Raw genomic sequence first — 27,734 nt, 5'->3', positions numbered from 1 at the left:
GAGTGGATTAAACAGGGATTTTACTGATATCAAACCAAATCTGGTTAAACTCCGGCTCGAAGGAGAATTTTTTCTTTGTCACCTTTCGATAGCTCAGTTGGTAGAGCGGAGGACTGTAGGCTGATATTCAATGTGCAATTAGCAGGTATCCTTAGGTCGCTGGTTCAACTCCGGCTCGAAGGAGGTTTTTATCTTTGTCCGTTTTGGAAGAGTTGTATGGCCCTTAGTGAGAGTGGAATAAACAGAGTTTTTACTGATGGCCAACCAAATCTTCTCTTGAAATTTCCTGAAAACGAATCCATCTGTTCTTTGTAAAACAAACTTTGGTTCGTCTTCAGGTCGAACTTTGTTATACAGGCTAAAAAACAACTCAATAAGATTACCCTTCGATAGCTCAGTTGGTAGAGCGGAGGACTGTAGGCTGATATTCAATGTGCAATTAGCAGGTATCCTTAGGTCGCTGGTTCAACTCCGGCTCGAAGGAGGTTTTTCTTTGTCCGTTTTGGAAGAGTTGTATGGCCCTTAGTGAGAGTGGAATAAACAGGGATTTTACTGATATCAAACCAAATCTGGTTCAACTCCGGCTCGAAGGAGAATTTTATCTTTGTCACCCTTCGATAGCTCAGTTGGTAGAGCGGAGGACTGTAGGCTGATATTCATTGTGCAATTAGCAGGTATCCTTAGGTCGCTGGTTCAACTCCGGCTCGAAGGAGGTTTTTATCTTTGTCCGTTTTGGAAGAGTTGTATGGCCCTTAGTGAGAGTGGATTAAACAGGGATTTTACTGATATCAAACCAAATCTGGTTAAACTCCGGCTCGAAGGAGAATTTTTTCTTTGTCACCTTTCGATAGCTCAGTTGGTAGAGCGGAGGACTGTAGGCTGATATTCAATGTGCAATTAGCAGGTATCCTTAGGTCGCTGGTTCAACTCCGGCTCGAAGGAGGTTTTTATCTTTGTCCGTTTTGGAAGAGTTGTATGGCCCTTAGTGAGAGTGGAATAAACAGAGTTTTTACTGATGGCCAACCAAATCTTCTCTTGAAATTTCCTGAAAACGAATCCATCTGTTCTTTGTAAAACAAACTTTGGTTCGTCTTCAGGTCGAACTTTGTTATACAGGCTAAAAAACAACTCAATAAGATTACCCTTCGATAGCTCAGTTGGTAGAGCGGAGGACTGTAGGCTGATATTCAATGTGCAATTAGCAGGTATCCTTAGGTCGCTGGTTCAACTCCGGCTCGAAGGAGGTTTTTCTTTGTCCGTTTTGGAAGAGTTGTATGGCCCTTAGTGAGAGTGGAATAAACAGGGATTTTACTGATATCAAACCAAATCTGGTTCAACTCCGGCTCGAAGGAGAATTTTATCTTTGTCACCCTTCGATAGCTCAGTTGGTAGAGCGGAGGACTGTAGGCTGATATTCATTGTGCAATTAGCAGGTATCCTTAGGTCGCTGGTTCAACTCCGGCTCGAAGGAGGTTTTTATCTTTGTCCGTTTTGGAAGAGTTGTATGGCCCTTAGTGAGAGTGGAATAAACAGGGATTTTACTGATATCAAACCAAATCTGGTTAAACTCCGGCTCGAAGGAGAATTTTTTCTTTGTCACCCTTCGATAGCTCAGTTGGTAGAGCGGAGGACTGTAGGCTGATATTCAATGTGCAATTAGCAGGTATCCTTAGGTCGCTGGTTCAACTCCGGCTCGAAGGAGGTTTTTATCTTTGTCCGTTTTGGAAGAGTTGTATGGCCCATAGTGAGAGTGGAATAAACAGGGATTTTACTGATATCAAACCAAATCTTCTCTTGAAATTTCCTGAAAACGAATCCATCTGTTCTTTGTAAAACAAACTTTGGTTCGTCTTTAGGTCCAGCCTTGTATTCCCTGCTAAAAAACAACACATTAACTTTAACCTTCGATATCTCAGTTGGTAGAGCGGAGGACTGTAGGCTGATATTCAATGTGCAATTAGCAGGTATCCTTAGGTCGCTGGTTCAACTCCGGCTCGAAGGAGGTTTTTATCTTTGTCCGTTTTGGAAGAGTTGTATGGCCCTTAATGAGAGTGGAATAAACAGAGTTTTTACTGATGGCCAACCAAATCTTCTCTTGAAATTTCCTGAAAACGAATCCATCTGTTCTTTGTAAAACAAACTTTGGTTCGTCTTCAGGTCGAACTTTGTTATACAGGCTAAAAAACAACTCAATAAGATTACCCTTCGATAGCTCAGTTGGTAGAGCGGAGGACTGTAGGCTGATATTCAATGTGCAATTAGCAGGTATCCTTAGGTCGCTGGTTCAACTCCGGCTCGAAGGAGGTTTTTCTTTGTCCGTTTTGGAAGAGTTGTATGGCCCTTAGTGAGAGTGGAATAAACAGGGATTTTACTGATATCAAACCAAATCTGGTTCAACTCCGGCTCGAAGGAGAATTTTATCTTTGTCACCCTTCGATAGCTCAGTTGGTAGAGCGGAGGACTGTAGGCTGATATTCATTGTGCAATTAGCAGGTATCCTTAGGTCGCTGGTTCAACTCCGGCTCGAAGGAGGTTTTTATCTTTGTCCGTTTTGGAAGAGTTGTATGGCCCTTAGTGAGAGTGGAATAAACAGGGATTTTACAGATATCAAACCAAATCTTCTCTTGAAATTTCCTGAAAACGAGGGTTTGGTTGCAGTCAGGGCTTCAAACTGTAAACTTTGAAAGAGTTTTGAGGTTTAGTAAACAATCCCAAGGTCTAATATGAGAAACGGACACAATGAGGCATGTGCTTGAATAGCACAAGGGAACAACTGAAGGGCTACACGCTCCAACCTGCTGTCTGAGGTTGTGGGTTCATGCCCCTTCATGCAGACATCACTTCTGCTTTGAAAGAGTTTTGAGGTTTGAGTAGCAGTCTCCAGGTTAAATACGAGAAACAAAAATTTAATTTGGGCATGGTGAGGTAGTGCAGCACAAGAGCTGAGGAGCTACTGTCCTTACCCTGTAGGTTGTGGGTTCAAGCCCAGTCTTGGGTTTGAGCCTTTGGCTTTACTTCAGGTTTGAGTAGCAATCTCAAGGTTAAATACAACAAACAAAGGATTGCTCAGTGTGCGGTGAAGTAGCACAGCGGAAGAGCTGCTGACATAAGCCCCTGCACTGCACTTGAAGGTTGCGGGTTCAAGCCCAGATGTGGAAATAGCATTTAAAAAGAGTTTTGAGGTTTAACTCACATGCTCAAGGTTAAATAGGAGAATCAAAGTTGCCAAAATGTGACCAGGACTGGTAGTGTAGTGGTTAGTGCAGGGTGCCAAAAGCCTCTGTGCACACCGCAAGTGGGTTCAAACCTGCCGAGTCTTGAGCGCACCACTGCAGAGGTAGTTGTGGGGGTATTGTCCCCACTGGTTGTTTCAGAGAAGTGAACCCTGGGGGTTATGCAGAAACACAAGGTGCGGTCACTTGAGTTATGATGGCATTGTCAAGAATGATGAAGAATCTTTTGAATGATGATGAATTGACTAAATTTGATGTTAATTGCTAATTAAGCTTTTATCACTTATTAGCCATGCTACATTGCCTATAGGGTTCCACCTTTTTGACGGAAGAGAAGGCCAGATGAGTCAGTAAAGATGAGCAGATGTGTCTCATGAAACTTATTACAGCCTCTGAGGGCATTTTTCAAGACAATCACGTTTGTCTACTTCAGGGCATCCTGTGGACAACCTTAAACTGACAGTCTGGCACAGGGTGTAGATTTGTTTACTCTTTTAGTGCATCCACCCTCCAATTCTGTTACATTCAAATTCAACTCATTTGTGCCTTTACCAATGCAGGAAGGATGAATGGCATGGTTGATCCTCCAAGATGACAGACGTGACCCCCGAGCCTCAGGGTCTCGGGGGGGGGGTGCAAAACTATTTACATAAATTACGTATAATATATATATATATATAAATAAATAATGACAGATTGCTTCCATGATCCTGAAAAATGTTATTTTTGCTGATGACACAAATGTATTCTGTGAAGGAGGGAACCTCAAACAGTTGTTGGAGGCGGTCTCGACTGAGTTAACCAAGTTGAAATTGTGGTTTGATCTAAATGGATTATCACTCAATGTAAAGAAAACCACATTTATGGTCTTTGGCAAAAGTAACACACAAGCAAACAGACACATTGAACTAAACATCGATATTAAAATCGAAAGGGTGTTTGAATACTCCTTTCTAGGTGTAATGATAGACCACAAGGTCAGCTGGAGGCCACAGGTCACTCGTGTACACTCAAAATTGGCACGCTGTGTAGGGATACTAGTCAGTCAGACATATATTGAATATAAAATCACTGCATACACTGTACTGTACACGGTTTTCCCCCTATTTGAGTTGTGTGGGGTAATACCTACAAAAGCACCCTACAGGCAATATGCCCAATGAAAAGAAAAGCAATAAGGATAGTTAACAAAGTGGGGTACTATGAACACAAACACATTATTTCTGAAATTAAAAATATTAGAGTTTATGGATTTAAAAGATTTTAAAACGTTACAGATTGTATATAAAGCAAGAAACAGCCTACTTTCAGGAAACATTCAAAGATGGTTTAGCGACAGATTAGGAGACTATAATTTAAGAGTGTACCTCAAAAGGTACACTCTACACTCAAAAGCAGGTGCATATCGGTCTGTGGGGTGAAGTTGTGGAACAACTTACCAGATAAGATCAAAGATTGTAAACATATTGCAGTTTAAAAAAACATCTTAAATTATACACATTAGCCAAATATGAGATCTGTTAAAAAATGTTCAGTGATGGAAATGACAGGTAGTTTACGGTCTTAAATTGTATTTATTTAAGGCTGTGTGTGTGTACTTATAGGTGTATGTATGTATGTATGTAGGATGAACAGAGGAGTGATTTTAATCTTCAACGTAATATATACTAATAGTGAATATTAAACGTAGAAGGTATGTCCGCTAAATGTGCAAGTAAAATAAAGGTTTGTAAACATAGGAAATTACCTAATGTTGGTCATGTAAAAGATTCATTTAACTGAAAGATAGGGGGTAGGGAACTATAAGCTTTTGCTTCCCTCTACTCCTTTTCTTGAACAGAAGGTGACTTCATTTTTATTTTGTGGTCTATGTTGATTTTTTAATATATTATGTTAATATCTACATGTTCAAGAAATAAAATGCTTCAATCAATTAATCAATAAGCGTCTGACCAATGTGTGTGAGAGCATTTCAATAGCGAACGCAAGAGTGTTGCATTAGTACGTGTAAGAGGGTCTCAGTAGTGTCACAATAGTCCTAAACGGCCCCTCATACGCTTTGTCATGGGCTCAGCTCAGGGAAGACCTTTCTTTAGCACTTTGCAAGTAGGTCCGACTATGAGAGCGTGCACGGTTGCAGTCACTCAGTGGTGATCACATTGCAGAGCACATCTTGGGAGAGCTGGTCTCTGCGTTGGCCTTTTGCCGGATACACTCTGCGTGATTGAGAAACAAACAAGTGGACATCATTTCAGATCGGAATAGATAAAATTGCACACTGTCACAACAACGTTACAAACTTGTTCCCAAGCAGCTACAGCTGAGTGCCGGGTCCAGCAAAATATTGCAAGGTAGCGCAGCGACACAAACCGCAGTGCAGTTTCATGTGCTCACCTGCCAAGTCTGTCCGTGAGATTTCCACCAGCCCCTCGTACAGGCCTTTGACTGGGTTCTCCCCCGCCATCCCAACTCCGTGGAGCCAGATTAGCAGCATCCGGTGGCCGTGCTCTTTGAAGCTCTTCATACCTACGGGTTCGGTTTAGAATCACAGCACATATCAATATCTTTGTAAAGTGTTGCGGTCTACATGATGAACATTTCATACGAGTGGCACCAAGAGGTGGGCGCAGCTCACCGGTCCACTGTTGCTCTATAGCTTGTATATGTGCGGGGCTGAAGTCCCAGTGCTGTGCCAGGATCTTCCACTCCCCGCGGCACAGGTGCTTGGTGGCCAGGCTCCACAGGACAGACCGGAGGTGCTGTGTCTCTGGCTGGTGGTCCTGCTTGAAGCTTAGAGGTCTCACCAGCCAGGAGTCCTGCTCGCTGCTCATCTGATCCTGATGTTTTTCATTCAAATGGTTAAGATATAACTTAATTTCTTCTTGGGCCGAGATTTTATCAAAGATTACAGAACAGAGAAGAAAAAGCAAACAATAGAATAAACGTGATAAGTTCAAAAATGAAGGGGAAGTGTAAAAGAAGCAACACTAACGTCAGTGCCTAATTAAAAGTATAGTTAAATTGAGCATGATGTGTGTGCTATTCAGGGCATTTAGTTTTATGAGTATAAGACTTAAGACAACATTAATACATACCAAAAAGCTCATCTTCTTAGAATAGAAAGTATTTTACATATTTTTCAAATACTCCTGTAGAGACAATGCAGTTGGATGAACTCACCTTCTCCCATTTATAAAAACGGTCAGCTTTGATGATCATGTCAACCAGGAGGACGTGGTTTCCTCTGGCTGCCACCTCCAAACACCTTTTCCCCTGCTGAGTATATCATATGGTTAGATGATACAGATACAACGGCATTCAAACTTTCACTCATTGTTTTCATTAGAAAATGTAAAAGATAATTTGATAGTGATAGTGAATAAAAACACATATGGCTCATCAACACTGGTGGATTTTAACCAAATACTCACGTACTAGATATAAGCTCAACTACTCTCTCAGCAACCAGAGATTATACGTATTTTGAATGCGGAGGAGTAACATAAAGAGGCTGTATAAATGTCTTGTAGCGGCAAATGGACCATTGTTTAATGAAATATGCTGTATTGAAGAAGTCTTGAAATTGGAGGTTGAGCCATTACATGCATATTTACATTAAGTAATTTGATCATAGACTAATACAATGTGCCTTATTTTTTAGACTATAGTAGTCACCCCCTGCTGGTCAGTAAAGGGAACGCAGGTTTGAGGCTTCACTTACTCGAAACGGCAGCTTGACCTACACATACTCTACACAAATTCTATATTTAAATTATCTCCTGCTACACCACAATTATGTTAAGTAACAAACTTCAGTCCTGATCTATTTTTTTCAGAATTTTAACACCGAGAATCCTTTTTTTTCCCCCCAGTGGGACATGTCAATGGCTGATGACAATGTAAGCAAAAGCAGCATTATTACCAAGCATTGCTCCATCATAAGGCAGCGCTGCATCTAGTGGAAACCAGTGAAAAATATGACCTCACTAATGTCAGCAAATGACGAATCTTGAGGAGCCGTTTTGTGTCCTGGCCGAGGTTGTGTGCTGTGTGGTACCTTGTCAGTCAGATTGAGGTTAACACCGGAGACCAGCATCATCTCAGCCAAGTCCTGCCAGCCGTGCTCTGCTGCGATGTGCAAAACCGTCTGTTGTCTCTGCGAACCACATGCCGGGAATCTGACATTGTTGCACCGGGGCCACTGTGTCATTTCTAAAATGTGCATTCCATCGCACTGAAGAGGGCCAGACGGAGGTCATGCGCAGTCAGCTGCCTGGATGTTTATCAACGTGTTAAACAGCCCGTAGAGGTCGTGCACTCACACAGTCAGTGATGTCCAGGTCACAGTGGGCGTCTATGAGCAGCCGTAGAACCGTGGCGTGGTTGTTGAACACAGCTAAGTGGAGAGCTGTGTTTTGTTGCTGTTTACAGAGAAACGACGTGTAAATGATCCTTTCGGGTAAGTTTATTAGAAAGATTGAAGAACGCTCTCCGTTATATTCACTGAGTCTCAGCACCCATACAGTGGTCCCAACAGGGAACATTAACTGCAGAGGACAGACTCTCTTTACTCTACCAGGCTGTAAACACATTTATTTATTCGGCCAGCCTCAAGTAGCCATTTGAAGAACTCCAGGTTCAGGGCACTTACGCATTTGTCGGTTTCATTTTTTTAGCACCAGAAACTCTCGTTTTCTACATCATACGATCCAACACATACGTCACATGGGAGCAGCCATTACCTACATTGTCTACAGCATTTTTGTTGATTCCGGCCTCCAGCAGCAAACCAGCCTCCCTGTCAAAGCCATGCTGGGCCACGTAGTGGAGAGCGTTCATGTTCTTCTGCAGACACAAGAAGACACAGATTTATTCTTGGGTTCTTTCAGTGTTTCACTTTCAGGAAAAAGAACAATTGTAGATGTTGTTTTCATTGAATTGGCATTGAAGGAAGAAACCATACATTAGTCTGTGCATTGGCATCGCAGCCGACCTCCAGCAGCAGTTTGACACATTCGTAGTGACCTCCGTCAGCTGCCAGGTGCAATGCTGTGAGACCATCCTAAAGACACAGCGGGTACATCGATGAGAGCGTGGCGCTGCTCTGCTGGTGACTTGGTGTTTTAATTTCACATTTTTGTTTATTGTACCACCATTTTATAATTTTGTTACAGCTAACTATCTTTAGGTAGACATATAGATATATACAGAGTACCAGTAGAGTTAAGGAAGTTTATGATTTAGTGGATTTCTATATTATTCTTCATTTTAAAATATTAGATAGATATAGATATATATATGATGAGAAGTTGTCAAAACTTGACTTATTCTACGTACATTTATCTTCAAACTTGCATTTAAAGAGTGAAATTCTTCTAATCACTTAAACAATGTGAGTCGTTTAAGTGACTGCATCTAAAAGTAAAATAGGTAACACTATGACAAGTGCAACTGTAAACAAAAGACCCTCTAATTAAATACCAGAAATTGGGCCTTTAATCCTAAAGCCCGGTCCAGCCCACTCACTATGTTTCTCTCGTCGACATCGACTCCGGTCTCCACCATCTTCTGCAGGACTTGTGTGTGCCCACACTTTGCTGCTAGATGCACGGCCGTGTTGGCGTCCTGAAGTCCAGACAAAACATCCCAAGTCTGAGACAACTTCCTGTTCAGCGCAGAATATCTACCAGAACATGTCAAGAGGACCTGTTAACACCTTGCTGGTGTTGCGTCACAAGGCACAAACAGGGGAATCACGCAGTTTCTTAACACGCCAACCTCATTGGGTGTCGGCTTGTGTTGAAACCGGCACTTAAACCTCTGATTCCCGACCTTTGGCGGGGGGGGAGTCATTCGTGCACGTAACATCCTGAGGCACAATGTGTGCAGGAAGAAATTTTAACTCTAAGACAACATTAAATTATTTTATCCCATATAGAGCAATGGTGCACTTCTGCCTTTTGTGGCCCAAGATGAGTATTTCAACAACTAACACAACAAAACAAAGAATTCTGACAAAAAAAACATTGACATATTTTCACAATAGAAGCAGCCAGCCAATGCCACAGCGCGCTTTCATTTCCTCGTACATTCACACTCTGAATCGGGCGGATTTTAGCACAGTTTGCACATATGAACAAAATAAGATTGTGTTACGTTAAAGACTAAAGTGTTTTCTGGAACATGGACGTCCTTTTATGGACGATCCTGTTGATGAAGAAGCGGTTTTACTTCGCAGCGTGTTAAACGTCGGGAGAGATTAATGAGGCCCCGATTAAATATGTCATTTCCAGATAACTACTTTAAACGGTATCGTTTTTCTTCACAGTCCATCAAATATGTCCATAACCCCCGTCCTCGTATAACTAACGTCCCCCATCGTGGTCATGCTCTCACATCCGAGCACATTCTTTGTGTAGCATTACTTTATTTGCAAAGAGCAGGTTTCTTTACAACATCGATGATGTGGAGGAGATTAGTAAAGCTGCTGTATGCAGAGCCGTGAGGAAAGTGTGAAACGTCTTTTAAATGTTTTTGTTCCCTGGACACAAACCAGCGAGTCATTAAAGAGAAGTTCCACAGGATGCACCTGAATGAAATACATTATAGGTTCAATACCATCGTACCAGTTATTACTAGCGATATTATTCTTGTGATTAAATAGGAGCATGGTGTGTATTTCAAACCTGTGTGTAGTGCATTCTAACAGAGTGTAAAAAAAATGTAATTTTCCCACTGGGAATTAGTAAAACATATGGATTATGATTAGTGTGAACATTAATTATAAACACATCACTATATTGGAACTTACGCGTTGACCCGAGCAGCGTTTCTCTGTCTTTTGCTGCAGTAGATTGTTGCTTTGTTTCTAATCACGGTTCATACTCGCCTCAACTGGGGTGACGTATGCCGACCGATTGTTTGTTTGTGGTCGTTCGAGTTTCCCATCTCAGGCTAATTTAAAGAATCAGAGTTTGACTCAGAGTTTGTTGAACCTCCTCTTTGAAAACGGACCCCTGGAGCTCCATGCACATACACTCACCGGCCACTTTATTAGGTACACCAGTCCAACTGCTCGTTAACACTTAATTTCTAAGCAGCCAATCACATGGCGCAACTCAGTGCATTTAGGCATGTAGACATTGTCAAGACAATCTCCTGCAGTTCAAACCGAGCATCAGTATGGGGAAGAAAGGTGATTTAAGTGACTTTGAACGTGGCATGATTGTTGGTGCCAGAAGGGCTGGTCTGAGTATTTCAGAAACTGCTAATCTACTGGGATTTTCACGCACAACCATCTCTAGGGTTTACAGAGAATGGTCCGAAAAAGAAAAAACATCCAGTGAGCGGCAGTTCTGTGGGCGGAAATGCCTTGTTGATGCCAGAGGTCAGAGGAGAATGGCCAGACTGGTTCGAGCTGATAGAAGGGCAACAGTGACTCAAATAACCACCCGTTACAACCAAGGTGGGCATAAGAGCATCTCTGAACGCACAGTAGGTCGAACTTTGAGGCAGATGGGCTACAGCAGCAGAAGACCACACCGGGTGCCACTCCTTTCAGCTAAGAACAGGAAACTGAGGCTACAATTTGCACAAGCTCATCGAAATTGGACAATAGAAGATTGGAAAAACGTTGCCTGGTCTGATGAGTCTCGATTTCTGCTGCGACATTCGGATGGTAGGGTCAGAATTTGGCGTCTACAACATGAAAGCATGGATTCATCCTGCCTTGTATCAACGGTTCAGGCTGGTGGTGGTGGTGTCATGGTGTGGGGAATATTTTCTTGGCACTCTTTGGGCCCCTTGGTACCAATTGAGCATCGTTGCAACGCCACAGCCTACCTGAGTATTGTTGCTGACCATGTCCATCCCTTTATGACCACAATGTACCCAACTTCTGATGGCTACTTTCAGCAGGATAAAGCGCCATGTCATAAAGCTGGAATCATCTCAGACTGGTTTCTTGAACATGACAATGAGTTCGCTGTACTCAAATGGCCTCCACAATCACCAGATCTCAATCCAATAGAGCATCTTTGGGATGTGGTGGAACGGGAGATTCGCATCATGGATGTGCAGCCGACAAATCTGCGGCAACTGTGTGATGCCATCATGTCAATATGGACCAAACTCCCTGAGGAATGCTTCCAGCACCTTGTTGAATCTATGCCACGAAGAATTGAGGCAGTTCTGAAGGCAAAAGGGGGTCCAACCCGTTACTAGCATGGGGTACCTAATAAAGTGGCCGGTGAGTATATTATAACTAAAAGAAATAATTTAGTATGAGTATTATAGAAAATAAATAGGTAACTTTGATGGATGTTTGTGGGTAACCCCTGGCCAACGTACATTTCCCTGCCCAGTGTAAACAGGACTTGACTCCGAACACATCCTGCTTTCACCTGTTTGGTTATTTAAAGATGGGTTTAACAGCCTAACAAGTCAAACATTGATATTTAACATCAACAGCCTAATGAGTGCGTGCTTCTGCTAGAGCACAATCCCTGTGTGTGTTTGTTTGTGTGTCTTTACCTTGTCCTTCAAGCCGTGCGTGCAGCCCATTCCAATGAGAAACTCCACCACCTCAAACCGTCCACTCTCAGCAGCCAGGTGAAGGGCCGTCTTCCCCGACTGGTCAGGAGAAGACACACGGGAGACGCTTATGAACATACAATGTTTAAATCCCCTTCATTTACTGGCCCACTGTTGACAACCTGAGCGTAAACAACAAAGTGTTTGTTTCAGTAACAATATGGAAAGCAGGGCAGTGCGTGGTTAGAGTTGTATTCGCCACAAAAAGAGTCATTTTCCATCCTTCGGATAATTCAGGGAGTCACCTTGTCGAGTCTGTCGAGTCGTACGTCTTCCAGGTCCTCCATGATGAACTCCAGGACTCGTATGTGGCCTCGCTGGGCTGCACAGTGCAGCATGCTCAGACCGTCCTGATATACACACACCAAACACGACCAAAATGACAACGTGGCCTTCTATTGGGGTCTGCGGTGAGAGAGGAGAAGGTCGCTCTTACTTTGTTTTCACTGTTGAGCTTGGCCCCACACGACACCAGGATCTGCAGGACCTTTAGGTGACCAAACCAGGACGCCAGAAGCAGAGCGTTCATGCCAAACTGCAGAGAAAGAACGTGCGGACGTCTTATTGGACAGCTCTGACAGCTGAAAGTACGTCAAGTGGCTCACTCCCTACTGGCCTCGGTCCTACCGGGTCAGCTGACCTGAATGTGTCGCCGTCTTCTATTTTACAAGCCTCCTACGGAGTGTTCTTTTGAGGGTCAGAATAAAAGGGAGAGACAATTGCTTTGTTACGCAACACATGCTCACATGAGGGTTTTTTTGTCAGGATGTTCTCCCTAAAAGAAATCGTTTATAACCCTTTATAAAGCGTTCATCGCACAGTTCTCTGCTTCAGCAATGAGGTGGACGTACGAAATGTGTCCACGTTTAGATTTATTTTATTTAAGACGGGAGGGACAATGTGCACCAATTAACCCGAGCACTGCAGTCCGTCATGTCAATGTGTTGGATTCAGCCATGCAACCAATTGAAAACATTTACATGACAGAAAAACCTCATGAAATCAGGAAATCTATGAGAAATGATCCATATGTTCTTATATTCACCTCAGGCGCTCAAAACCCAGTTTTCTACCTGCTTTTGGAAGACACTGGTCCTCTCTTCTTAAAAAGAGTCATCTTTTAGTTCAGCAAATGTAAGATGTAACTGACTATTAATGCAACATAACAGGAAGTTCCTATTTCTACACCGGAGAATGGATCTCCCTACTGAACCGTGTACGTACGGCGTCCTTCTCGTCAACGTCGGTGTCGTGGTCCAGCAGGAGACGGAGCGCCTGCTCGTTCCCGGCTCCCGCGGCCCAGTGCAGCGCTTTGCGGTCCGTCTGCAAGGAGACAGGCGGACCGGGTGATACTCACAGTGCAGTGCAGTGCAGTGCAATGCCCTCCACACAGTGCATTCACAAAGAGACGAGGAATCCCACTGAGCACCAGTCAGTGGTTGACTAATCAATAACACCTCAGCGGTCAGGGCGGCTGGTGCGGGTCGGGGCAGGGAGGACTCAAACGCCGAGTTTCTAGAACAGGTGCTCTTTATTCCAAACGAAGACCGAAAAACGTGCACCAACGACGAGTGACAAAAGACAGTGACGCGACAAGGGACAACAGGCACACGGGGCTTTAAATACACAAGGGAGGTGCAGGTGATTGGACACAGGTGGAAACAATCAGGCAATCACAGGACAAGGCAGGAAGTGAAGTTACCCAGGGACACAAGAGACATGAAAACTACCAAAATAAGACAGGAAGCAGAGCCAAACCGTGACATCAGCGAACATATTGCCTTATGGCTGAGTCCGCATCAAGCATCTTGGTGAATGCAACGGACCTAATGGGCCATTATGTTGTTCAAATATCTTCTGTGGATAAAGGTAGAACGCTTTACCGTGGGAATCACCCAAAATCTCTATAAGAAATAAACAGACTGCAGTTAATTGCCATGCTTCACTTAATTTCTTTTTTTTTCTTCTTTGATTAAAGCCATCCTATTTTTAATCTCTGCTTTACTTCAGAATCTGGCTCTGCGATGAGCCTGATTGGTTGCAGACGAGGTGTTGACCTGCTGTGGGAATCAAAGGTCACGGCTGTGTAAACTGTGACTTTGAAAAGCCAACGCCTGGCGAGAACCCCCTGCAGGAGGCTCACTTTGTTTTTGGCCTTGACGTCCACACCCTTCTGGATCAGCTCCCGCATTCTCTCCGGGTCGTTCCTCTTCGCAGCGTCATGGAACTCCTTTTCTGACCAAAGCACTGTCACCGAGGATAAAACAGGTTATCTGGGTGTTCAGAAGACTGACAAAAAGCAGATGCTGTCTCATGTCAGTAACCCAGAAGATTTTTGGCTCTATTAGGGTTAAAAAGCACTGGACATTGGTGCGTTGCAGGTGGATACAGAAAGTATTAGTACAAGCCAGTGCATGCAGGGAATTATGTGATGATCTCGCTAATAAGATCAGTCAGGTGGAGATGAGGTTGAAAATCTGATGTATGAACCAGCGGTTGGTCATATGGACCACATTTCAGAAGGAAATGCCCCCCTCCACCACAGACAAAGTAGAAGTCCTTGTAAACAGGAATCCAGAGGAGTGGAACATAACCTTTTAAGGATCTGCTTTAAAAAATGCTCGGATATTGGGAAAAGATGAATAACATAATTTCATTTGAGCCGACTTTCTCTTTAATTTTCTCAAAAACTGTACAGTAAAGTAGCATGAAAATAGACAGAGATATAGAGGAGGTCCTCTTTAACAACAACCAATAGAACATCGAGCGTTACATTTTGAAGATCTGCCTTAGATGTAGTTCAAAGATGAAATGATGAACAGTCTCTTTTGTGCTGGTGAAGCCCCCCCCGTACCGTAACGCCATGAATAGAGGTGCGTTTCATTTCAAAATGTGGTCCAATTGACCGCAATGTTTCCTCCTGCAAGGAATTCCAAAACAAGCAGTCGTAAGCTTGTCTTTAAAAAGGTGAAAATAATTCATTTTGAGAGAATCGTTTACGACAACTCCTCATCCAAAGCGAGGGGACAGTCCTTGGAGACGTAACGTGAACGTAAAACGTCCCGTTTTTTTTATGGTAGTTAACGTTTCAAGTACAAAACACATTTTCATATCCTGTCCTGTAAAAACGCGCTGAATACAGAGGCATCGCCTTGTACGGGTGTAAAAAAGTAGCGTAATATTATGCGGTTTAAGGCTCATCACCGCCGACAGGTGACACTCGGTTTGTCCCCGTTTCGTACTCACACACATCGTCCTCCGACACCAGGCCGTCCTCCATCTCTGCGCACCTCACCGCGCTGCCCTCCGCCCTCTCATTGTAGGGCTCTTAGTTGATCTTTAGCATGAGATGAAAAAAGAAGGTTGGACGACAAGTGTAGATATTTTGGTCAAGCCACACAGAGAAACTGTGTATATCATTTCCGGTGACTTTCAGAATAAGATGTTTATTTTATTTATTTAAGGTCCACGTTGAGTGAAATTTCCTGTGCCGTATAGATTACATTTCAAATGAGGTGAAGGGCAGCGAATCATCACATTTGTGAACGTAACACAAGCAAAGATGTTGCTATTGCTGTTTAAACAGAAAAGACAATTAATCGATAATTTTAATTTCTTTTTAAATCTTCTGCCAATTGTATTAATAAAATACTGTTTCATCCTGGCGTCAATATTAATTTAAATGGGCAGATAATCATTTTGCTGGCTGGCTTCTTTTTTAAGAAAAACAATAGATTAATATATTATACATTTATTCATTCATACATTTATTATGTAATCTTACCTGCTGCTGTTAAACACACATTTCCTCCACAGGATGAATAAAGTATACATGTTTCCATCTATCTATCTTACCAGGCCATAAAGTAGATACAAATAGATGTAACAGTCTCTAAGAGTTCATTGAAGACAGAACACATACAGATAATTTCCATTGTTTATTGAGGCAATAAAAAATTGTATCAAAAGAAAACAGTATCTACAGTTAGAAAACATTCTAGAACACTTTAAATGGCATGACATATTTAAAATAGTCAAAACACTACCATAAGATCTTTTTAAAATCCAGTAGTTGGACAAATTTCTAATTTTATGATTCAAATTATTATGATAGAACTTAAAGAGGAGTTAGTGAGAGGCAAAAGCGCTTCTATAAGCTATATATAGCTATATATATATATATATATATATATATACATTATCAATAATAACAAAACTGGAATCCCTTTGGATTACTAGTACATCTTTTTGCTTTAATCACATTATCCTTCTGAACATTTTTTTTTTATTTCAGAGAGCTCCTGAGTTAGGTTGGTGCATCTTTCCTCATCAACAATGAACAGCACATGCTGTAATAAAAAGCATTACATATTTACAATATTAATACCCTCATTAACTGCCAGCATCTGACAATAGTAAACACGCCTATTTGATCCACAGAGAGTCAACTATAAATTTGATAATAACACTTTTTAGTACTTTGCATGTTCTTAATGGATTGACTGTATTGTGCTAATGTATTGTGCTAATTTGCCATTATATTATTAATTTTCAAATTCACTTTCAAGTACTCATTCAGCAAAGTGTCAGATATTTCACATTTAAAACAAAAACACGTATATACACAGTAGAGGGTTAAGCATTACCTTGAGTTGTACTAGAAATAATTGCACTTAATTTTGAGCAAACAGTGTGCTGCATAACCGTTAAAATTTAATCACGCTTCCCAAGTTTTAGTCAATAGCGTCCTGCACGAATGAGCCTTAATCATCAAGTTGATCTATTTTTCCGTTTAACGTGGAGTGAGGGACTTTTGTCCCCCCCCCCCCCCCCCCCCCGCCCCCCCCCTGGTGGTAAGAGAAAGCTAATCATATTTTTGTATCCAAATTCACTCATCTTTTCCTCCTGCAACACAAGAGTAGAGTATGCTTATATAAGATAGTGCTTACCAAATTCCACCAGTGATATGTCACATACAGATTTCTCCTCTTTAATGCAACGTCCATCTACAAAAGAGGTGTGTGAGTGGAGCAACAGTCCTCTGTAGCTATGTTTAGTGGTCCTATCAGACAAAAGGATTTCATTTAAATCCCTCTTCTCCCTATTTGAATCGGTTTCACTTAAATCATTCTTTTTACTCTGCTCCAGAATCTTGTCTTGGTCACTTACAATTTCCTGCCATAGTTTCACCATAGTCGTACTCTGGTGGATGTAAAACGCACATTATCAGCTTTCCGTTGGCGGCCACAGGCTTAGTCAGCCTTCTGTTAACTTGTTGAATTTCACATATTTGTATTTATCAATTTTAACAATACATGAAAAGGGCTATTAGGATGAACACTCTAGAAAGCCTCTAACATTAATCTAATCTCTGATATTGTCCAGTCCCGCCTTGACACAGTGGAGTAATAGTACATTGTGGATGTGAATGATGCTTCTTTTTATCAAACCCATAACCTCTAACACTAAGGCGTTGAGTCAAAAGGGCTTTGTGAAAGACATTCAAAGTGTCACAGGTCAGGTTGTTGGCCAAAGGGGGGGTCTCTCTGAGAGAGGTTGTACATTGTGGATGTACTGATGGATTGCAGCTTACATTCGAGCGGGAAAACAACCTTTAGAATCAGTTTTTTTACACATTTGTTCTGTTTTGAGGTTTGGGAAGGCAGTACCGAATACCAATTTGACTTCAGCCTCATGCATATCATCCACTGTGTGGAGAAATCCAAAGCTCGACAGGCTTGCTGCGCTTATTAAAGGTTGCTAAGCTATCTCCAAACAATGCGTGTTCGGAGGAGGGGTTAAACAAACAGCTCAATTCAATCCGCTGCGACTGACGTTCACCAGCTCTTCCTGTGGCTCGCGTTGTTTGAAATTTTCAGTTTATTCACTTCTCTCAGGACATGGTCGGCCTTCTCCAGCTTCTCCATGGCCCTGGCCAGCAGATCCTCTGTCGTGTCCTCACTGTCCCCTCCACTCTGCGACCAGGACACCTTGCTCATGAGCTCCCTCGTGTTCTTCATCTCCGCCGCCACCTCCGTCTCCAGTTTCACGAAGTCGGGACTGGGGGCCCCGTTGCCGGCGCCCACTTCCGTGGTATTCTGTCTCGCCTGAACACCCACTGACGGCTCGGATAGCAGGTCTCCGATGGAAGCCGATTTGGCCTTGTCTGAGGGCTTGAGAGGCAGAGAGGGCCCCGGTCCCCGGGCGGGGAGGACCCTTGGTCTGACCCGAGGCGGGGTCTTTGTCGGCATCAATCTGATGGGGATGGGGATTTCATCCTTGCTGGCGTCAAACACATCCAGACTTTTGCGGCTACCTCCTAACGCAGCCGCGGGGGCCGCCAGCGTCTCTTCCCTCCCAGATCCCTCGCTGTCGTCGTCTGAATGCTGACCGCTGTCGACAGATTTCTCCTCCGCCTGCTTTTTCTTCTCCTCGGGCGAGGGACAGAGCAGCGGACTCAGGCTGGCCGAGTCGTTCAAAGAGACGACGACTGCGGGGGCTTCGCTCTTGGGTAGTGCCTTCTCAGCTGGGGGAGGAGAGGCTGAGGTATCCGAGGCCGTCGGCGGTGACGCAGTAGGGTCACGTCCCTCATTCATCTGCGTCGTAGTTGCGTTCTCGCCCGTGTTTTGTGCGTCGGGCTCCGCGGGTTTCTCAGGCTTCTTCTTGAGGACCATGGGAAGACTTGGGCTCTTCCCGAGAGGCTCTGTGGGAATTTGTGGCTCATTGTCAGACGCTTTGCTTGAGTCACTACCAGCAGCCTCTTCTGGTTCCTCTTCAGAAAAGTGTGGACTCTCTGGTTTTTCATCCTCGGCAGTAGGTGAAGCTCCTTTGGATCTCGCCTGATCTCCTTCATCTATTCCTACAGATGTTCCCGCTGCCTCCTCCTGACCGTCTTCTTCCTTCTTCAAATTCTTGCCTTTGTCTGGCTCCACGGCAGGATTGGAGGGTTGGTTCTCTTTGGAGGGAGGGGTGGGGGGCTGGGAGCTTCGGCTGGACTGAGAGTCCTCTCCACTGGCTGTAGGTTTGATGGGAGGGGTTGGCGGTGGACTATTTGTTTTGCTGGCATCGGGACTCTTTTCAGACACATTCTCAGCTTTGACCTCTTCTGTGGCATCGCTAAGAGGTGAAGCACACGGCTTGGCTTTGTTTGATGGAGGCATTGGTGGATTCAGGACCTTAAACACATTAAATCCCATTTTAGGGACCATTTTATGAAAACAAAAGGACAAACTCAAGTATATCTGCAGTGTATTATGAGGGTTATATAGCATTATACAGACCTTTTTCTCTGGGCCATCATCCTTGTCAGGTTTGGCCTCAGGTGTTAAACAGGATTTTGCCTCTTTGATGGGGGGCATGGGAGGTTTGAGGACCTTTTTCTGGGGACTGGCCGCCTCCTCGGTGCTTGCCACAGTCTGCTTGTCAGCAGACTCACTGCCTTTGGCGGTTTTACTGCCATCAACAGTGGCACTGCAGGTCCCATTAGGCATTACCGCATCCTCAAGGTTGAGATCCAAGCGCAGGATACCATCAGACGACACATCGGCTACCTACAGGGCAGAAATAGATGAATAGATTCTAAATCAACATACAATAAACACAATGAATATATGCTCTTGCTAATGAAAAGAGGTTAAATGGCCGGTGGGAGTCATGTCATACGCACCAGTCTGCTTTTTTTAGTTTCTCTTTTTAACATGATGAATGCTTACCCTTAATGAATAACAACCACGTGTCAGATATAAAAACAATGGTAATAATGATGTTGAGTTTTCAGGATTGATTCCAACAACCAGTTAAAAACAAAGTGTGGCCTTGTATTAACAACACCAACGACAGCCAATTGAAATGAAAGCAGATCCGGATGAAGGTTATTCCTAAAATATAACATATACTTGATATAAATTGTCCTAATGGTTTAGTTTAGATGGCGCTCTTATCCGGAGCTTCTCACACACTGACACTTGTGTTTGACCCAACAAACAAAAAACAACAGATGAGGAGAACAACACATTTGAAATGCAAATCTAAGGCTTATCCACAGAGCTAACCACACAGTGTTACACACACACACACACACACACACACATACAAACCTCTTTCATGTGCATCCTGGTCGGTGGCCGCCGGTTCCGGTTCCCTTTGGGCCTCGTTCGAGTAACGTGCTCTAAATTAATGCTGTCATCAATCGTCACCTGTGAAAACATCTGGCTTATAGTTTTGTGTTTCCATTGGATCCTTTTAAGCGTGGCTTGTATAACAACTCAAGAGGACGTAATTGACTGAAATGAAGAGACGCTCACCTCGTCAAAGACTTTGTTCTTCGCCCGGTTGATGCCATCAGTCAGGGCCTTGATCCAGGCCTCCTTCTCCTCTGCAGTCTGAGCTTGGAACTTCACGTCGTGGACCTGTGAGTCACACAAAGCGGGGACGTGACTGCAGTCAGCTGTGCAGAGTCCTCCTGCCACAATGAGGTTGATGGTGAGAGGCCGAAACGAACGCTGGCTGCGAGACCCGCTGCTTCACGGAAGTCTTTTTGTCACCATTCAGGCGTTTAGAGGCCGAGAGGAGGAGGGTTACCCCGGAGAAACCCCGCGGCAGCCAAGTAGCTGTTCACAACTTCACAACCTGGTCAGAGCCTCTCATTCACAATGAAGCACCACAACAGACCGCAGGACAATGCGTTGTTACATTTCTCGATTTTACTTCCCTTATTATTCAGAACATTGCCATGGAAATGGACAGTAAAACAACAGGCTTCCTTTTATGTCTTGTCTTTTCTAGGGTAATAGGATTTTATTCACATAATATTTGAAGAATTCTACTAGAAAAAGGAAATCAATTGCAGGTTGTAACCAGATTGAGAAAGCAGCACACTCCTCAGCCTGCTCACTGCATAGCGACTGGAGCAAGGGGCTCGTTGCACACACACAACAGAGTCATTACACGTGTTTGTTAAGAAAATACAAACAGATCTTTCTCTCTTTCTGTCACACACACACACACACCCACACACACACACACACACAAGCTGACCACGCGGTGACGGCAACTGTTGGGGGTCTGGAGCGGGCGAAGTCTTGTCCCACTTCTCTTTGCACTATTACAGCAAAATGCTCTACCTCTTTGATAGATTTTGAAATTGTGAATTCATTATTAGGAATTCTTTGCTATTTGTAAGGACAGATCACAGGATAGAGAGAGAGAGAGAGAGAGAGAGAGAGAGAGATGCAGCATGGATTCTAGGCTGAAAGGAGCTTTTTTGGGTCTCTTGCTCATGATGGATTCTCCTTCTGAAATCTCAAGCGGTGATGTATTGGTGCGAGACAGCGGCTCCCTGCTCACCTTGTTTCCAGGCCTGGGGGATCGAATCAGCACCAGTCTGTGCTTCTTCTTGAACGGACTTTTTAATTCATGACACTTTTCATAGTTTTCCAGGTTGAGCCTCTCTAAGCAGTTCTGCAGGTCCTACAACACAAGATTATGGACAATCGTGTCATTCAAATTTTACTATAAAGATGACCTCATTTGAGCTTTTTATTAAAATCGATAATTCCTACAAGAACAGTACCCAGCAATATTTTAACTGTAAAGAAATGGTGGCGTACCTCATTTTCATACACGGCAATCTCCGTCCTCTCCACATGGACGTAGCGGTCCTTATAGCTTGCCAACAGCCTGCCGGGGGCCTTCTTCACCCAGCCAGCCTTACCCACAAACTTTGGCTCTTTCTTTCGAGCTGGCTCCTCTTTTGCACCCTGTGTTTGCAGAGGAAGGAAATCACACTCTAAAACACACACTTCAGTACGATTACTTTCAGTTCATCATTTCTGTATACTGCTAGAGGAGTGCTAATCAAATTTCAAACCAAAAAAAGACACGCCTAATATTGAATTCTTCCTGTTTCGACACTCACGTGTCTTGAGTGATATCCGATGAATACCCTTTCTAAGATAACTCCACCCAGTGTTTCTTGAAGAGGAAATGTCGCTGTGTTATCACCGAGGCCTGTAAAGAGTAGACCTTTTTATTTCTTGTCCTCGGACACGCCTCGCCTCTTTGGACGGTGTCCACTCTGTGCTTTGCTCTGCACATCCGCTTCCCACATGTTTTGGCATCGTCACATCTGTTTACAAAGCATCCAGAAAAGGGGGGGGGAAGCATTCGGCCATACAAATTGCACAGCCTGACAGCAGCAGATGCTACAGGCCGCACAAAACACACATAACAAAACTTTGGACATGTTGTAAGGGACCTGAAACACTTAACATTTATAACGAAAGTGGCACTGAGTGCTGCTGTATTCATCAGTGTGCGATGCGTACACATATCAAGCAATGTGCAGTGTGTTTTGGATTTGGAACATTGTAATCTATTGTATCTGCTGTTGTTACTTCAAGCAGACTCCATTGTCACAGCCAACCTCCATGAAATATGGATTTATGTCTACATATAGACTTGTGGAGCAAGCGCTGCGTCAACCCACCAAATGCTCCTTTTCTTTTTTGCAGGTGTTTGCAAGAAGTCACAGCCCTTTGTTTCTTTTGGTGGAACCTCCACAGGATATCAAATTATCTTTGTGGTGGAGGTGGGAGGGCCGTTTTGGGACTGGGGCAGGTCTGGGTGGAAGGTCATCATTCTGTTTTTTCACTTTCACTATAACGAGTGTGTGAGAGTGTGTGTCTCAACATGAGAAACAGCAGTACAGCTGCTGCGAAAGAAAGGAGCGCCAGCGTGAAGCAGAGGCGGCCGGACAAAGCACGATGGCAATTTCTTTTTAAATGGTAAAAGAAAAACTACTTTAAAAAGGGCCATGACATGACGTTTGCGCCTTAAAAGAACTAAAGCTTTAGTTTATGTTTCTGCGTTTTCAGAGAAACGAAAGCCCCTTGCGTGCTTCTTGTGTGCATTGACCAATTTTTCTAGACTTGTATCAAAAGCAAGGCTGTGATTGGTCTGCTTACTACATCCTTTCTGGAGTCTTACATTTACGGTTTCATAGCAATAATTCCGCCATTATTAAAACAAAGATTTTTTACGAGAGAATGGATCAGTTTGAAGAGCTTTTGTGAGAAGAAATCCATGAACATGAACCTGACCACTTGTAGAACCCGTCATTGGCGGACTATAAGGACGCGCGGATGGCCTCCAACCCGGTCGAGGGGAGCACGAAGTTGTGGAGAAAAAAAGGCAATGAAAAGTTTCTGGTATATAAATAAAAACACACACAAAGACGTCATTGTCTAGGTCGAAGGAAAGTCTCTTCTGTGCAGAAACGTGACCGAAACCGCCACCTAAAATAATGTGCAGTGTAATGTGCCATCTATTAGCCGTCCCATCTCTGAATGTGCTAAAACTGAGCCGCGAATAAAAGCCCGGGGGGGGGTTTTTTGCGTAAGAGGCACACCTCAGCAGACATGTGTTTCTGATGAAGCATGAGGTCAGGAAGCATCTGGCACTTGTTGATTTTCACACAGAGCTGCCCAGCATGAAGTCACCACGAGCTTCCCTGGAGCTCACACATTTACTCGCACTGATCCCTTACAACTCGGGACTGTGGGGAAGACAGCGGGGCAGGACGGATAGGTTCTTTCCGTGTCATGTTATTGGGCCAAAAGAAGCAACAAAAAAAACAGCCGATCAATGACGTCACTGGTAATGCGCACAAATAGCAAAAGGCAGTAAACACCAACATGAAAAAAAAGTAAGTAATCACAATATCTGACTTGGATGAATATAAAGTTAATGACTCCACTGTGAAGATTCACTTCCTGTTTAGTGCCGTTGCTGCCAGCTTGTCAGCCAAATGCATGGCAATAAACAACAGTGTTTCCACGTGTAACCGCTGGAGCGGTCGTACTGTCTACTCCTTACAGTAAGATCTTAATCAGTGTTGCATTGGTAATTCCAGTGCACAATGTATGTTTTTTACCGCCCTTCTTATCGAAACTCACCCTATATTTGTAACGCTGTGACAATGAGGTCCTATTTTCTACACCACAGACCACGTGTTGTTTCAAAAACGTGTTGGCAAACGATTCAATATGAGCAGTGACACAAATATGAGTTCTGCAATTAACTCAACCGTCACGTTACATGCTGTCAGTAGGGCAATCCATTAAAAAGACCCACAATGCTTCCAATCCGCTGCCTTTGCTCGATTACAGTGCGATACATTGACTCATCTTGACCTAAAATGAAGACGCTCTATGTGTATCATGTTGTCGGCCCACTTAGTAATGTCATCTGATGGTCATGCAGGAAAATGTTTTCACAAATGGATTACAGAGGCGTGGAGGATATCTGTTTTTGTAATACAATCATTGCCAAGTGTGAACATCTATGCACACACGGCCCCCCACATGCTTCCTATCAAAAGGCTTAACAACATAAGCTTTCCTCTCGGAATGCTAATGGCTCCACAAATAATGTTATTCTCAAAGCTACACATTAGTCATCGGAACTGATTCATTTTCTGTGGGTCAATGCATTGCTAAAGTTTTAGATTTTCTTTTTTTTTTTTGCATATTTGATAAAGAGTAGAGCCGATAAGAAAAAGCAACCTTGTAAAGAGTGCAAAAGGAATGCAACTGTCTATGTGTATGGGCACACATACACAACAGCGAGGAGTGGACAATTGTAGAAAAACAAAAAGTCCAGAATTTCTCGGTAGGGTCGGGCTTGGGGGAAACACTGCGTCTGAAGACTGTCAGAGCAATACCTGACCATGACCTACTTCCTGTTTGATGCCTGTGGAACCTAATCCTATTGGAATGTCACAAATAGCAGACCAAAAAAAAGTTGTTGTTCTCAAATGTGCATATGGCTGGAGCATTGTTTGTTTCATGCAGGTGTGCAGCACGGTTACTATGGATGCACCTACTGTTCTGCAGAGCTCCACCATCCCGACGGTCCTCCTTTCGTGTTGCATTCATCGCAGGGTTCATTTCACCCAGATTGCTCATTAGTAAAAGCAACTATCAGTTGCAGCTCTTTGGTGCATATCGTTTGAATTTCAGGGATTTTGAAGGCAGAAATGTCTATTTAATGTTGGCATTTTACTCAAATAAAGCAACTAAATGTCAGAATGTCATGCCCATCCCGCCTGTGAAAAGGCTAAAATTGTGAGTTGACAAATGCAGAAACAAAGAGCAGCACTTTTACTTCCAGAGCCCTGAGATCAGTTTTTCCACTTTGTCTGTAGGACGCAGCCGGACAGAGACGTGTCCTGTTACTATGAAGAATATGGAACGAGAAATATGGAGAAGTATCAATGTAGCAAACAACGGCATGACTCAAACATTTCCCTTTTAATCCTCAATCAATCCCTTATGCCATGAGAAAATAAAAAAAAAGTATTTCAAAAAGAACATTTCCCTCATCTCATTCCTGCTTTTGAGAACTTTCTCTTTTCATGAAAGCACTTTCCCAGAAATGGTCAGCGGCGCCCCAAAGAGACACACAAACCCACGCGTACACACACACACACACACACACATCCATTGTGCAGCTGAGGCCCGGACAGTGGGACGATCATGAGAGAGGGTTAATTGTTTTCAGGCCGACACATAATGTGGCGATCTGTTTCCTCTTTGCCAAATGAGTCGGGCAGACACGTCACAACGTGCACTCTGGGTCAGAGGGATGGCGATGAACGGATGACTCATGGAGCCGAGACAAACGATCGTCACGGAAGGGCCTTTTTTGGGGGGGGGGGGGGGGGGGGGGCGGGGGAGGAATGATAAAGCACATATGGAAAAATGTGAAGTGGGGAGGGGGGGGGGGGGGGAGAAGAGTTCTAAAGAAACAGATAAGAGCCAAACAGCTGTGCGCGAGCCTGCCAAGTAGTGGGTGTTTTTCCTACTTTAAAATCTTTCTAGTCATGAACACCATGGCCAGGTACAGTGAAAGTACAATATCCAAACAACAATGCAGAACATCAAAAACTAGATCTGTCACTTGCATAGTCATGATCGAGTAAGCACGACTTAAGGGTGAATGCGTTCTCGGGTGTAGTATATTTAAACTGTTGTAGTGGTTTGGTAGATTGTAGCCACAAGTTTGTCTGTCACGGCCTTAATAGTCTGTGTACAGAGGGATTCTAGATTCTAGAAGTATAGACAAGCAAAAGACTAAATGAAAGCTGCATTTAATGATTAAACTGTGGACATTGAACATAATGCGAGGTTTTAAACAATGTTACAATAAACTGGTGTGGTTAAACGTTTGCAAAAAGTTCCCTTCATGCTCCGAGCGCACATAGTATGCAACCTCTCTACTTCCTATTTTGAGCAAGTTAGCTTCCTCAAAATGCACTGAGGCATAGTCAATCAAAAGCTACACATAAAGAAAGTATTGCATTAGGTACATATGGTACATCTTGTTATTATACATTTTGTGATGAGTACTAGTCAACATTGTTATCTTGTTGACAAGGTCCCTTCATAAATATGGCAAATCACAACGTACATTGTAATTATGAAAATAGGAAAGGCTATAATGCCTGTATTGTCCCTTGTACTGCCATATTTGCATATCATATCAGATTCGGCATAGGTACAATCTCCCATGTATATTTCATTTGTGAGATTTTACCGCCCTCCCCCAAAATGAGTCGTTACGGAGCGTGTGCAACCCAAAAAGAAATGCTGGAATGAATTTTGCACACATAACAAACACAGCTTGTAATAATGCCGAATCTACCGAAGGACACTTCTGGCATACACGGGGTCCGTATTTATGCTTTTAAGGTGATACGTGGACAACCACACGTTGCGCCGCATTAAAATGCAACATTTTCTGGTGGCCTCTGAACCAACAAGTTGATGAAACAGATTGGCAGGTGCGCAGGTGCTCTCCTTCTAAATATTGTTGGCTTCAGTGTAGCGCAGCTGACAGTTTCGAACCATTACGAACTCTTAAAACAACGTATTGCTTTAATTACTGTTCCACATATCACGGAAATAGCGGTCTGAATTGCCACCTCGTCTCTTCCTAGGGCCCTAGTTCCTAAGTTGGTCGCGCCCTTGCAAAGTAAGTGTGCAAGAGCGAATGCATACTTAGCACATGACTTGGGTCTCTGAAGCGACAGCTCTACATGGCAAGGACTAAATCAAGACGCGATGCGGCACACACGGGCGGACCTGAGTGACTACTCACATCTTCCATGATAAAAAGGTCCAAAGATCCGTTATGTGAGCGACTATCCCCGCAAAGCAACCCCTCGACGTCGCCTTTATCCTCGCCAGAAACAGTTCACTTCTCCCCTGTTGGTCGGCAACTGACACATCTCCGAAAGCGGGCGAAAACAAGGAACCGGACAATCTATGACACCAAGGGGTCGTGTCTCTTTTTTTTCTCCTTTTTCAGTTGTGAAAAAAAAAAGTTTGAACAAAAAAAGTTTGGCTTCCGGTTAAAGTCCCCTTCACTTAAAAAAAAAAAAAATCAGAAATAGTCTGTCGAGGAGGAGCAAAGCGATTCGCACCTCCTGCGCATCATCCGAGACATCCTGCTCGTATCTCCGAGCACCCGACACGGCTCGTTGAGTGCGGTTCATCCGATGCGCATCACGCCGGTCACGCGTCCCGGCGGAGGATCACATCCAGCCACATCTGCGACGCATCACCTCCGATTCCTCAGAGAGCGAACGTTCTCACCGGAAAGCCTCTCAAGAGTGGAGAGAACATTTCCTTCATTCACCAGACTTTAGAATCGGGTCCCCCCCCACCGTGGTCGTTATTTGACTGGATGCTTTAATACTGCCATTTTAGCCTCTTTTTTTAACATAGTATAGTGGCCTCTCACGTAACTGCACCCACCACTTCCTGGTGGGCGCGGCTGTTCCTCCTGCTTTTAAACCTGCCATATAGTGAAGAAGGGATGGCACCCCTTGGTGATCAGAAAATGGTT

At 43.7% G+C, this 27,734-nt stretch overlaps 2 protein-coding genes and 7 non-coding genes across 13 annotated transcripts; 7 read left to right on the top strand and 2 right to left on the bottom strand.

Moving 5' to 3' along the window:
* Positions 1 to 383: 383 nt before the first annotated feature.
* trnay-gua (transfer RNA tyrosine (anticodon GUA)) lies at positions 384 to 484 on the top strand. The gene is made up of 2 exons: positions 384 to 420; positions 449 to 484. It is a non-coding gene; the product is annotated as a tRNA-Tyr (tRNA).
* Positions 485 to 611: 127 nt separating this feature from the next.
* On the top strand, positions 612 to 712 carry trnay-gua (transfer RNA tyrosine (anticodon GUA)). Its single transcript has 2 exons — positions 612 to 648; positions 677 to 712. It is a non-coding gene; the product is annotated as a tRNA-Tyr (tRNA).
* Positions 713 to 1,142: 430 nt separating this feature from the next.
* On the top strand, positions 1,143 to 1,243 carry trnay-gua (transfer RNA tyrosine (anticodon GUA)). Its single transcript has 2 exons — positions 1,143 to 1,179; positions 1,208 to 1,243. It is a non-coding gene; the product is annotated as a tRNA-Tyr (tRNA).
* A 127-nt stretch (positions 1,244 to 1,370) lies between these two features.
* On the top strand, positions 1,371 to 1,471 carry trnay-gua (transfer RNA tyrosine (anticodon GUA)). Its single transcript has 2 exons — positions 1,371 to 1,407; positions 1,436 to 1,471. It is a non-coding gene; the product is annotated as a tRNA-Tyr (tRNA).
* Positions 1,472 to 1,600: 129 nt separating this feature from the next.
* Positions 1,601 to 1,701, top strand: trnay-gua (transfer RNA tyrosine (anticodon GUA)). The gene is made up of 2 exons: positions 1,601 to 1,637; positions 1,666 to 1,701. It is a non-coding gene; the product is annotated as a tRNA-Tyr (tRNA).
* Positions 1,702 to 2,202: 501 nt separating this feature from the next.
* trnay-gua (transfer RNA tyrosine (anticodon GUA)) lies at positions 2,203 to 2,303 on the top strand. The gene is made up of 2 exons: positions 2,203 to 2,239; positions 2,268 to 2,303. It is a non-coding gene; the product is annotated as a tRNA-Tyr (tRNA).
* A 127-nt stretch (positions 2,304 to 2,430) lies between these two features.
* Positions 2,431 to 2,531, top strand: trnay-gua (transfer RNA tyrosine (anticodon GUA)). Its single transcript has 2 exons — positions 2,431 to 2,467; positions 2,496 to 2,531. It is a non-coding gene; the product is annotated as a tRNA-Tyr (tRNA).
* A 1,548-nt stretch (positions 2,532 to 4,079) lies between these two features.
* Positions 4,080 to 15,245, bottom strand: ankdd1a (ankyrin repeat and death domain containing 1A). 5 transcript variants are annotated; one of them, XM_037453793.2, is made up of 15 exons: positions 15,072 to 15,245; positions 13,969 to 14,072; positions 13,050 to 13,148; positions 12,262 to 12,360; positions 12,071 to 12,175; positions 11,766 to 11,864; positions 8,760 to 8,858; positions 8,197 to 8,295; positions 7,980 to 8,078; positions 7,556 to 7,654; positions 7,291 to 7,467; positions 6,414 to 6,509; positions 5,869 to 6,070; positions 5,628 to 5,759; positions 4,080 to 5,449 (listed from the first exon to the last, which is right to left on the bottom strand). In XM_037453793.2, the coding sequence occupies exons 1-15, from the start codon at positions 15,103 to 15,105 to the stop codon at positions 5,388 to 5,390; spliced, it is 1,605 nt and encodes a 534-aa protein (XP_037309690.2). In that variant the 5' UTR covers positions 15,106 to 15,245; the 3' UTR covers positions 4,080 to 5,387. The 5 variants fall into 5 exon arrangements, with proteins under 5 accessions (XP_037309690.2, XP_062418062.1, XP_037309708.2 ...); XM_062562078.1 differs by having other exon boundaries at positions 6,414 to 6,506; XM_037453811.2 differs by having other exon boundaries at positions 7,291 to 7,389.
* A 1,413-nt stretch (positions 15,246 to 16,658) lies between these two features.
* plekho2 (pleckstrin homology domain containing, family O member 2) lies at positions 16,659 to 27,524 on the bottom strand. Its single transcript, XM_037448271.2, has 7 exons — positions 26,985 to 27,524; positions 21,434 to 21,583; positions 21,171 to 21,293; positions 20,129 to 20,233; positions 19,922 to 20,020; positions 19,106 to 19,375; positions 16,659 to 19,000 (listed from the first exon to the last, which is right to left on the bottom strand). Exons 1-7 carry the CDS (start codon positions 26,991 to 26,993, stop codon positions 17,663 to 17,665), a joined length of 2,094 nt encoding a protein of 697 aa, XP_037304168.2. The 5' UTR covers positions 26,994 to 27,524; the 3' UTR covers positions 16,659 to 17,662.
* Positions 27,525 to 27,734: the final 210 nt, after the last annotated feature.

This window comes from Pungitius pungitius, chromosome 4 (genome assembly GCF_949316345.1).
Source record: "Pungitius pungitius chromosome 4, fPunPun2.1, whole genome shotgun sequence".
Lineage (NCBI taxonomy): Eukaryota > Metazoa > Chordata > Actinopteri > Perciformes > Gasterosteidae > Pungitius > Pungitius pungitius.
The sequence above is the reverse complement of the archived record's forward strand: the minus strand, read 5'-3'. Positions and strand labels throughout refer to the sequence as shown.

Bases quoted from the DNA above. Each gene is read 5' to 3' on its own strand.
- ankdd1a (XM_037453793.2), bottom strand. From the start codon at position 15,105: ATGGAGGACGGCCTGGTGTCGGAGGACGATGTGT. The intron at 11,865-12,070 runs GTGACTCCCTGA...TCTCCTGACCAG, and splicing joins GACTCGACAGACTCGACAAG to TCGGGGAAGACGGCCCTTCA. The intron at 5,760-5,868 runs GTGAGCTGCGCC...CCGAACCCGTAG, and splicing joins TATAGAGCAACAGTGGACCG to GTATGAAGAGCTTCAAAGAG.
- plekho2 (XM_037448271.2), bottom strand. The intron at 21,294-21,433 runs GTACGCCACCAT...CTTGTGTTGTAG, and splicing joins TTGCCGTGTATGAAAATGAG to GACCTGCAGAACTGCTTAGA. The intron at 20,234-21,170 runs GTGAGCAGGGAG...TGTGACTCACAG, and splicing joins CCCCCAGGCCTGGAAACAAG to GTCCACGACGTGAAGTTCCA.